Genomic DNA, 12,355 nt, shown 5'->3' on the forward strand with positions numbered 1-12,355 from the left:
ACGAGACCCTTAAAATATCAAATTTTTCACCAGTTCTGAGATGTGTGCAAAGTTTCATGAGTTTTCAGGTATGTTAAGCCTCCCAAAAAGGCAATTCATTTGGAGGAAGAATAATAATAATAATAATAATAATAAAAAATCCTTGCATTTCATAGGGTCCTCGCACCGCTAGGTGCTCGGGCCCTAATTAAAGCTGCAAGCAGCTGTGACCGGGCCCTCGCTCGCGCATCACTGAAGCGGTTATGTGAAAACTCAGAGTAAGTTAACCCTGACGTGTTGTGATGTTTCCTCTTCCTACTCCAAAAAAAACCCCTATGGGAAGGGTATGTTGAAAATTTCAAGGGGGCGCGATAGAGGCATTTTGTCACCCCCCCATGGGCGACGCCCCTATCAGATGTATGAGCTCGCCATTTTTGACCTATGTATCAATTTCATGTGAATATGATGTCGCTGAAGCCATCAAAAAGCCAAACATATTTGGTGGCGAGGGCAACATCATAGTAGCCACACCCCTTGACATAGAGAAAAGCTTTTAATAACAGCTGATCAGCGTGGTCTCAGGGGCTGAGGCTGCCGAGCAACCAGGGGCTGTGGGGAGATCCAGAGCAGGCATGGATTGGTGGTGTAAATGTGGGGCTTACTGGCCACTTTATTAGGTACACTTGTGCAATCTAATACAATCCAATACAACAGCTCTGCCACACATTGTACGTTTACAAAGCTTTTACATTTTCATCTTTTGTCAGAAAGGTGATTATTCTACTTTATTGTTGAGGTCGTAGTGGGTGGTGTTGGTTTACTGGACTGCAATATATTTAAAAGTGTTCCTTATATTTTGTCCCCCTCAATTAGACAAAATTAGGAGACCACCCCAGTACACCACCACCGTTCACTATGACCTCAATAATAAACAAAGTAGAGTCACCACTTTCTAGACGATGTCAACAATAACCGAAAATTTAAAAAATAATATTTTCTCAATCAGCTATCATTCTAAACAAGACTGTTGCCATACATATAACATGAATCTACCTACACATTATTTACATATTTAACAATGTCAAACACAACACAGAAGACCCAAAGCAACCACAGTGACTACATGTCCCAGAAAGCCCAGTGCTCTGGGAACATGCGCGAAGCAGTCTCAAGACGGCAGCGCGGACATGTGAAGACACGGCCTGTGTTTACATACTGCACTAGCCTTGGACTAATACGTTCATTGCATGAACGTCTTGAAAACGAACCCCGTTTTTGTTTGGGGGTTCCCGGTCTCGACCGATTCACGTCTCCATAAATGTTGAAATCAATCATGTAATGTACTAACCGCATAGTCACAAATTTCACATTTACTACCAATGTGCGGTGCACTCATTCATTGCAGGACGAAGAAGGGGTGAAGAAAATTTCAAGACATCCCGAGATAAAAATGCATGTTTATTGAACAATAACGGATATACAAACACACGGCAACCCCCGTACACCTGCATGTGCACGAAACACAACACAATGCTCTACAACAGACCACGGAGTCAAACATTAGTCCACATTAGCTCAGCGAGTGTTCAACCACCGTCATGTCTCAGCTAACATCGACCACCGAGAACGCTCCCAGGAGTTAGCCGAGTGCTAACCGAGTGAGATGCGCTATACACACATTAGAGGCTGAACGCTTATAACGCTAATAAACCGCAAATTATAAGTTACCTAAAGCATGTCGGGATAGCGTGGTGAACGTCAACACAAAACCATTTATTAATAATTCAGCCGTAACAACTGTGTGGCACAAACTCAGTGCTTTGGTTATAAATAATGTCGGGCTCGGTTCGGGTTCGAAAAGAAATATGCGGCCATGCCGCACTCTAACACACACATGCAAACACACGGAAAAACATTTTATAAAAAAACCCCGGACGCACTGGACGGGACGTGAAAAGTGGACATGTCCAGGCAAAAGAGGACGTTTGGTCAGCCTAATGCCGTTAACATTACCTAACACAAAGAGAAATGTTAACGGCTCGTTTCTCCTCTGACACGCCACATACCTGTGTCCGTCACGGCTCGGTTGTCCAGGTACTGGGCAGTCATGACACCAACCAAACAGGAAATTACTGGACCTGGAGACGGTAAGCCGTTATCTTGTGTTTGTCAGCTGCTCTCATGTTCCCTCCTTTTGTGAAGGTCTTGTTGCCGTCCTCTGCATACCAGCTTTAAATGAACACTGAAGTTGCGTCTTGTCAGCATCTTATCTGTTTACAATCAGCTGAGAGTGCGCAACTGCGCATGTGCGGTCTCTTGTTTTTATGACGGTAGCGTCAGCAGCAGCCAAAGACCACCTGGTGGCAAGACAGTTATCTACCAGTGTTCATAAACAAAAGAATATTGGTCATGGCCGAAATAAAGATAAAGATAGATAATTATGTACAGTTAATGCGTTCAAGGTCTTCTGGCTCTTTAAAAGTTGACATGGTGTCTCTAGCTCAAAGTATGAGGGACAAGAAGAGGTTGAAAGTCGATGAGTTTTGAAGAGGATTTGAAGATTTTCCAATTTACTTCCATTCACACGAATTAGACTGCCACCAGAGCGCCACCTATTGGCCGATTTGCACCGAATTTTGCACAAACCCTCATCGGGCCATGGAACACAATCAGCAAAAGTATTGTGGTAATCGGACTGTATTTGGTCAAGATATGAAAGACTGTCTGTTTTGAAAACAATGTGCAGGAATTTGTTGTTTTATATTTTGGGCGTTTTTTGGACTATCAAAATTCTTTTAATAACTTTTTGTCAGGAGGGTCCACAGATGCTTCATGCAAAGTTTGATGCAAATTGTTCAAATCGCCTAGGAGGAGTTCGAAAAAGTAGGTTTTTCATTTGTCGCGATTTAGCGAATGGAAAGTTACCGCAAAAGTGGGCGTGGCTTACACCACACAATTCAGCTGAATTCAGAGAATACGTAAATAGAAAGTTTGACAATGTGCAACATATTATGTGGGAGTTATTAGCCAAAAACTATTTTGCATTGAAAATAGCGCCACCTGCTGGTCATTTTTGGTGTGTGAGTTACAGGGGCCAGTCTATACCACCCCTATCAATTTCATTTCCATGAGTGTTATGGTGTTGGCACAGTGCCAAATATTAAATTAGACGGCCCCCAGAGCGCCACCTAGTGGTGGATCGGTAAGTCCTTCATCAGATATCCTCAGGAGGGCACTGACAATAATTAAACCAAGTTTTGTGTTAATCCGCCCAAACGATGTTGAGATATAAAATACTCCAATTTAAAGAGCGCCACCTTGTGGTCATCACCCGAAATTTTGCACTGAGCCTCAGGGCCTCATGGGGAAGTAGTAACCTGAGTTTCATGTCATTCGGACACATTAATGTGGAGATATGCAACACTTCCTGTTGCTATTTAATAACTTAAGTATTCTTTGGAATATCGAAATTCTTTTAATAACTTTTTGTCAGGAGACTCCACAGATGCTGTGTCGCCAGATGTGACTTATATTCCAAGTTTGGTGAGTTTTGGGGTATGTTCAGGCAGTGAAAAATGCGATCATTTTGGCGGAAGAAAAAAAAAAAATAAATAATCAGGAGAAAAACAATAGGGACCTCGCAGGTCTGTGATCTGCACGGGCCCTAATAAACAGCACGATTACAATAGGGTCCTCACGGACGACTTCGTTGTCGCTCGGGCCCTAATAAAAAATCCTTGCATTTCAATAGGGTCCTCGCACCGCTAGGTGCTCGGGCCCTAATAATAAAAAATCCTTGCATTTCAATAGGGTCCTCGCACCGCTACGTGCTCGGGCCCTAATAATAATAATAATAAACGGAGCAGTTTCAATAGGGCCTTCGCCGGCCTTCGGTCGGTGCTCGGGCCCTAATTAAAGCTGCAAGCAGCTGTGATCGGGCCCTCGCTCCCCCATGCAACCGCAGGGGCCTGAGGCATGCGGGGACTGTGGCGTGAAGCCAGAAGGGAGAACAAACCTGGCAGGAGCGAAAAAACGCAATGTTTCGTTCATCCACCAGGTGGTGCTATGAGCATAACCAGATGTGGGCAGGTGCGTTCAGGGGTGGACCGTCATCACACGTGAAGTTTCGAGCAAATCGGACAATGTCAATGTATAATAGGGCATTTCCTGTTTCCACAAGGGGGCGGCATAAGCAAGATTGCCTACGAGCATATGGAGGCGTTGAGGGCGGGGCTCTTATCATGTACAGAAATTTTGAAGCAATTTGGATGAAGTATGTGGGAGAGAGAGCTGCTTGAATATGCATGGCGATGCATCAAAAATGGCAGCGCCATAGCAGCCACGCCCTTTGACGTACAGACATGCAGAGCACAACTTTTAATCAGCATGGTCTCTGGATGATCTGTAAAAAAAATTGAAGTCGATTGGATGAAATCCCTAGGACTAGTTCGTTAAAATACAACATGTGGTTATCACGCCAAAATGACAAGTCAAACTCAAAATGGCCGACGTCCTGTTTGGAGTAGACCATTGGTGCCAGAGACTTTTATGTGCGTCTGGACAACATACACATGAGTACCAATTTTTATGTTCCAAGTCCAAAAAAAACCCTATGGGGAGGGTTTTTTGAATATTTCAAGGGGGCGCTATAGAGGCATTTTGTCCCCCTCATGGGCAACGCCTCTATCAGATGTAAGAGCTCGCCATTCTTGACCTGTGTTTCAATGCCATTAGATGTAGCTTCACAGCGTTCATGAGGTACCTTCACCAACATGTTCTGCATGCATTAGAAGTGGAATGAAGTTGATGCGGTCAAGTTTGTGGCATCAGTACATGTTAAAGTAAAAACTGGTCACTTCCTGTTACTACTGGGAGGCGCTATGAGTAAGTTGGGATATTAACATATCGGGGCGTTCAGGGCGGAACCATCTTCATGTCCAGCAAGTTTGAAGCTGCTAGGATCAAGTATGTGGGCGTGAGAGCCGTTCCAAATTCAATGGCGAGAAAGCGAAAAGTTGCCAAAATTTGTCACGCCCTAGCAGCCACGCCTTTTGATCTGCTGACATTATTTTAATATCTTTTGATCAGCATGGCCTCTAGATGATCTGTACCAAATTTGACACTGATCAGACGAAAACCCTAGGAGGAATTTTGTTCAAAGACATCAAAACTTCAAATCAAAATGGCTGACTTCTTGTTCGGTTTACGGCATGGGTCCAAGAGGATTTTTTGTGCGTCTTGGCATGTTCTATGAGCCCACCAATTTTCATGCCTGTAGGTGAAATTCACAGGCGGGGCTCGAAAATTTTCTAGGGGACACTATGTCACCATTTGGCCCCGTCCACACACAACACTGCCAAAATATAAAATTTTTCGCCAGACCAAATGCGTATGCCAAATCTGGTGAGTTTTTGAATTCGTCATCGCTCGGACCCTAATAATAAACAACGCGATTTCAATAAGGTCCCACGGACGACTTGCAGTCATCGCTCGGACCCTAAATAGATGGCTATTTTACCATAACTAACTTTGAACAGGATATGATATAAAATAGAAAATATGAGATTAATAAATTTGTTAAGACTGTGCTGATTTGATTAATTCCTCCCATCTGCGGTGACAGCATCATCGTGTCAGGTTGAAGTGCAAGGGTTGGAGTCAGCTCATGTTTCTAAATTCGGGGAGAGATTTGCAGTTGCAGGACATGAACTGAATGTCTGGACACTAACTGGACACCATTCAAAATGAAACAGTATAAGTTCTGACACATGCATCCCTCTGTATCCCATTCTTTCTCATCATATTTTAGTTTTCTTTAGTTTATTTGATATAGATATCACAGTAGCATTAGAGTTGTACATTTATGCACAAGAACCAGATGCACTGTGTTTAATTTTTTTAGGGAAAATACTTGTGTGTGTACTGTGGTACAAAGTATTATAACAAGTTGTCATAATTTAGCCATAATTTAATATCTTTATTAAAAACATTAAGATTGTTTGCATTTTCAATTCAGTTGGTAGACAGTTCCATAGTTTTGCTCCTTTAATAGAGAAGGCCGATGATCCAAATGAGATTCTGTGTAAACCAATGTGACAGTCACTGTTGGTTGAGGCCTGTGTGTTGACTCTGCTGGTGTGCTGGTGTCTTGTAACAATTTCCTTAAGCAGAAGTGGAGTGTGACCATATAACCCTTTAACAATAAGCTTTTAATTCAGATAACTTACGATCCTTTCAAAGCTGAACATGACATTAATGCCACTTCATTGTTTTTTGTCCAAAATTTTATTGTTTGGTTATGCTGTAATATGATGAGTCTTATAGTTGATTGTGAGGCTTGTGAACAGGCAGTGATGCTGTGTGATAGGTGTGACAATATCATGGCATGCATACAAAGCTAGGCTTTGCTGAGTAGCAAATACTTTCTGAGAACTGTGAAGCAGTGAAGTTTTGCTTTGACTTTTTATTTAATATTACTCACTTAAACCTCAAACCTAAGATGTGAGTCTAAAAAGATTCCTGAATACTTGACATTGTCTACTTCACTGATAACCTTATTCTTACCATAAATCTTTCATTTTGGTCTTGTTTATGTGTAGAAAAACAGACTGAAATGACCCTGTCATCAGCATGCATTCAGCAGTTAGTTCATTGATATACATGCTAAATGGCAATTGACCTAAAACTGACCCCTGGGGCATTCCCTATGCTATTTGCACAAAGGCTGGACTTTTCTCCATTAACTCTCAGGGCTCTAGTTTCGCAGACCGGGCGCGGTGGAGGCGCAGCACACCTGCGCTTTGCCAACTGGGTGTGGCCAGGCGGATTTTGTAAGTTTGGCACACCGTGCGCCCTGGCGCAGCTACTCCTCTTTCCCACCTCCGTCCCTCCTACCGGCGCAAGTAGGAAAGAGGGAGGAGAGAAGGCGTGGAGTGGGTTTTACACACATCACACCAATCAAATGAGCCCTTCTCCTCGCCCTTAAATGCGCCGCGCGAAGGCGTAATGAGAGTCTACTCAATTCGCCATGGCAGAAGAGAGCAGCAGCGTCAGACGGCCAAACTCCTCCCAGGAGGAAACTGATTTTTTGGTCTGGGAGGTCTGCTCGCAGTGTCCGAATATACGGAACTGTGAGCAGACCTCCACGGGCTGATGATGCAAAGGTAGCCTGGGAGGAGGTCACCACAATTGTAAATCAATGTTGCGTTTCTCTCGTGCATGCGCGCTCTCTCTTTCTCTCTCGCAGTCTCACTCTGTTTCTTTTCTTTTGACTTTTCTAAGATGACAGATGCTGAATATATACTCCCTATCTGATGCTGTGGCTGTTTGTGGTTGGCTGAGAGGGATGTGAACTCATTAGTTTGCAGCTGTTTTTAATCAAATCAGGTTGGGTTTCCATTATGCGTGCCAAACGTGCCAAACGGTGCCAATCCCCTTTGATCTGACATCAGATGTGACGGGACAGTCGATATAGAGATACATTTATGTGCTGATTGCAGATAGTTGTATTGAATAGTGGTTTTTGTGGGTATATTGCATCGTTAATGTGCCTGACATTCTGGAAACCTGCCTGTGAGGTTTTGGTGATGTGTGCACAATGTCCGCCGATCAGCCAAACTTCGGCTTACACCGGCTGCACTCCCCCTGCGCTGACAGTAGACGTGGTTTCAGTTGGCGAGCTTTTAGCGCACCTTCGGCGAAGAATTTTGGCACGAAACTGTCACTGCGCCAAGCTGGATCTGTCGACACCTCCCCCTGCTGCGCTGCCACACCCATCTCAGCGCACCTCGGTCTGCCAAACTACCAAACTGAGCGCGCCTCAGGTTGCACTGCTCGAAACTAGCTCTGCGCGGAGTTCGCCACCCTGCGCCACCCTGCGCTGCGCCGGGAAACTAGAGCCCTCACACTCTTCAAGTCAAACCACTGGATATCAGCACACTGTGGCTAACAGTATCAGAGACCTTTTTTAAGGTCTGCAGGCTATTGAAAATTATAATAAGGTTATTGATGCAATAACTAATTTGTCCTTAGATGTATTATCATTTGCTCTGCTACGATTGTCCTCAGTATCTTGGAGACAACTGGGAGGAAGGCAATAGGTCTGTAATTACACGTCAAGTCCTGCTCACCAGATTTAAAGATTGGACTGACAACAGCTATTTTTCAGGTCTCAGGGAAAGTTCTTGTTTTAATTGACAAGTTCACAAGGTGTGTAATTTGCTCGAGAAGTTGACTTCTGTATTTCTTTATCAGTGCAGAATCCACATTATGGATGTCTTTGGCCTTTGAGCTGCTGAGGTGATTTATAATTTTGCTTACTTTTTTAAGATTAACTTATTTCATGTAAAATTGATGTTGAGCATTCTGGTTCACCATATTAGGTTCTACTGGTTTAAAATTGTTTACGAGTTCCTTTACAAACTATATAAAAAAGAAAAAAGCAAAACATTGAATTCAGGTGCAATTACTGCATTATCAGAGACAAGTTTGTTGTTTATTCTCAGCTCTTTTATTCTCTGATACTTATGAGTGTTTTTGTTAGTTAAACATTTGATGTGCTTCCACAACTACCTTTGATGTCTTCAGTAAATTTTGAGAAGTTATTCATCTAAGCTTTGTGTAGTTCACTAACAACTTTGTCTTTTCGGCCTGTGTCAATAAGATGGTCAGTATCAGTCTTTGTGGCTAGAGACCTTTAAGAAGCAAAGTCACATTTATTTCATTAATTGCAAGATGTCTTTACCAAACTAAGGAAGTGAGCTTCCTTTTGGGGTACTCTTCCATGTTTTAGCAGCAGGTGTTCAAAGGGGTGTTTCTGTTACTGTATCCCAGTTCATTTGCATCAGTTCTCTTTCAAAGTCTGCAGTCTTTCATTTTGGAATCCTTGATTTTACTGCTAAATCAAGTGTATCCTGAAATATTTATTAAGTTTGATGGAATGCCACAGTTAAGCAAGCTCTCGGTAAGACATAACAAGTCCAGGTTAGAATCAATAAACAGGTTTTGTATTCAATCAGTTTGGGGTTGTATGCTTCATATGTTTCAGTCCCAAACAACCTTGGTTTGGTTCACAGTTTAAAAATACAAGTGTTGCTGTGGTTTTATTGCTACACGGCTCACATGTGCTCCATTGTTAACCTTTGCAGTCCATCCATCCCTCTTTTTCTATTACAGTACAAACCAGTATCTGTATAAAGAAATTGAACTAGCATTTTGCATATTTAGCTTGATATTATAAAGTTATATATTTTTCTTCAAGTTTTGTCTTTTGTTTCACCTACAGGTGGTCAGTCTGTGATTTTGTCTTTTTAGGACCAGTAACAGTGATAAGCGGTGAGGAAGACTCTGCCAGCCCCCTTCATCATGTGAACCATGGAATAATCAGCCCCTGTGCACTGGATGCAGGGCCTGATGCTGTGGTGATTGGAATGACCAGGATCCCCATCATAGAGAACCCACAGTACTTCAGACATGGACACAACTGTAACAAACCTGCCACCTGTAAGTACAAGACCCACAAACTATGCAGGTGTTGTAATATGTTGATGGATCAGTTTCAGTTTTTACTGTCCTTTTTCATTCTTTTTAGAGTAGATGGGTACAGGTAATTTATTAGCCATAGTTTATGTCAAATCCCTCAAAAAACTGTGTTTTCTGCTCCGAGACGACAGTGAGAACATCCACCACAGGACGAGGGAAATTGGCGAACATCTTTGTCATGCACAAATAGGACTTAATAATTGAATAAGATCAATCCACTCAGTAGTGTACCTTTCCTTGCACTTCAGCACAGTGAAGCAAAAAGTATGTGCACTTGTGTTTGCTGGTGGACATTCAAGCTCTGGTGCTGACCAAACAACAAGGCCGAGACCTTTTGAAAAAGGTGGGTCTCGATCTGCTTCTCACTGATCTCTGAAGCCATCTAGTTGTAATGCAAACTTGAGATAGTACATATGTGACATTAGTATGATTTCAAAGTACAGAAAGTGAAAACGATAAACTGGAGGGCAGTTGTGTTTGTGTCCTACTTTATGTATTTCCACAGTCAAACATACTTTAATCCCCCACATATGATACAAGGAGTTTTGTTTTTGTCCTGTTTCTGCCTGTTCAACATTATTTATGTGTCCTAACGTGTTACTTATGTGTCATAAAATCACCAATTTTCATAAACGAAAAAACGATACTTGATTACTTCAGCAAGTACCAGTAAATACCTTTACCTTCTATCTTATTGTAGGTCTGCAGCACCACCTCAGTCTCTGATTTGGGGACATGAGAGAATGCAAAAGCAGACAGGGTTGTGTGGACTGCTGCACCTGATCAAACATACTCCTCACTCCTCACTCCTCACCTAATGATCAGTTAAGTTTTTTCACACCAAAGAAAAATAATAAAGACTGGTTGCAGTAAATTCCAGCATGACCTGCAGTCAGAGGCTGGAATAAACTGTGCTTTGATTTCTCTTGTGGGTCCACATAGTGCTGATGCAGTGCCGAGTCCATCATTTCTTTTCCAAATAAGACAAACAGGTGTGAGGTGTGATCTTGATCACCAAGGTTTAAAAATGTGTGTTCACTCAACATCAAAGCAGGAGACAGCACTGTCAACTATACACTGTCATTATAGCACGTCATTTTAAATTGAAATAGCTACTAAGTGCAGAAAAGGTCAGAGAAGATTAAGTGAAGATGAAGACACAACTAGAAACCGGCTGTACCTTGACATTAACATAGTAAGGTGGCCCGTCAAAGTATGCAAATCAGCCAGGTGGATATGGAGACATATTTATAGTCTTTCTTTCTTTCTGTATGGGTGACTGATGTGCACACATAGACAGAAAGCTAAACAATCAGTCTAAGAGGCTTGAATGATGACTCTGTAAAGTATATACACAAAGCATTACAAAGCAATCATCAACATATAAAAAAAATTATTTGACTTATACATCAGTAATGTCGCATGGTATAAATAAATAGTTCACTCACAAATGATGCTTCTCCAAGGCTACACAAACAGATGGCTAAAGACCATGTGAGTTCAAAACAAAGATGGCCGAAACTAACTATGGCCTAGGTCACATTTGTTTTAACTATTTAAAACAAGAAGGAGGCAGTTTCCTAAGTGCCTTCACTCTAAAGTCATACCAGAAATAGTCCGCAGGGGGTTCTAAACTTAAACAAATGTTACATGACAATTTACTTTCATTCTCTTGACTTTATCCACTGTTTTTTATGCGCCAAATCACCAAGCCAAGCCCTTGTATATGCAAACCTACTTGGCAATCAAACTGTTTCTGATTCTTATTTATGATAGTGGGTAGAATTCCATTCCGATTTTTACTTTTAGGGCCCGTCCCAATACCCCCCCTTAGCCCTACCCCTTGGCCCTACCCCTAGATTTGCACGTTCCCGCGAGGGGTAGGGGTGTCCCAATTCCTTTTTGTGTGTAGGGGTAGGGGGCATAATGAGGGGTAGTGAGTATGAAACTAGTCCTTCGGAGCGAGGGATTTCAGATGCTGACTTGCCAGTGAGGGGTAGACGTCGCCATGGCTACCACAGAGCAAGAGACGGGGAAAAAAGTTCATACATGTACGTATAATTTCGCAAATAAACATGGAACTTTTGTAGAAACATTTTCGAATAACTTTGTATTTGTGTAGAGAACAGTTTAACATTTTTTTTATTGCTAATTACAATGTCTAGATTGGAATTGACAGAAAGCTAGCCAGCTAGCTAACGTTACCATCGTCAGGTTGCTTGTTAGCTAGCTACACAGTAAATTTTGCGGTGTTAAATATGCAGTGTCAAAGTTCATTGACTCTTTCAGAGTTATTACAACAACAGATTGAGTAGAATGCCCCCTAGTGTTGGTGAAAATTAGAGTTAAAAGACGTCGTGTTAATTTGACTCTGGAAAGCCCCGCCCACCTCTGCCTCCTTCAACCTGTGGATGATTTTTCTGGACACCATTTTTCTCCCCGTCGAATGACTGCGGTAAGTTTCTTATTTTCACATATCAACCCAATTTTATGTTGGCATTTCAACAGAAATGGTGTTTAAGGAGAACATTGTGTTGTTGGCCCCCGTATTTGAGCGTGTTTTGTATCTAAACACCAAATTCAAGATGGCTAACGTGACCTAGTGAATACCTAGCTTAAAATGCACGCATGTTAGGGTTGCCACCTTGGATTTGTGAAAAAAAGGGACACTCGACTAAATGCTTGAGGCGGAGGGCTCGGCCATTATTACCAGTTCAGACTGACCAATGAACATGAAATTCGGACATAGGAGACCAGATTTGCCATCATTCCATATCCTTCTATGTGCCTGTATTTTATATAAATTTTTATATCAATGAAAAAAACAAATCTGTGT

The 12,355-nt window shown here is 42.2% G+C and overlaps 1 protein-coding gene across 1 annotated transcript in view; it reads left to right on the forward strand.

Annotated features, from left to right (window-relative positions):
• ntrk3a (neurotrophic tyrosine kinase, receptor, type 3a) overlaps positions 1 to 12,355 on the forward strand; it is a 550,968-nt gene that overhangs the window by 415,584 nt on the left and 123,029 nt on the right. Inside the window, exon 13 of the mRNA XM_050073398.1 lies at positions 9,292 to 9,480. Coding sequence (XP_049929355.1) covers positions 9,292 to 9,480 — 189 coding nt within the window. The remainder of the gene's footprint in view (positions 1 to 9,291; positions 9,481 to 12,355) is intronic.

This window comes from Epinephelus moara, chromosome 20, assembly GCF_006386435.1.
Source record: "Epinephelus moara isolate mb chromosome 20, YSFRI_EMoa_1.0, whole genome shotgun sequence".
NCBI lineage: Eukaryota > Metazoa > Chordata > Actinopteri > Perciformes > Serranidae > Epinephelus > Epinephelus moara.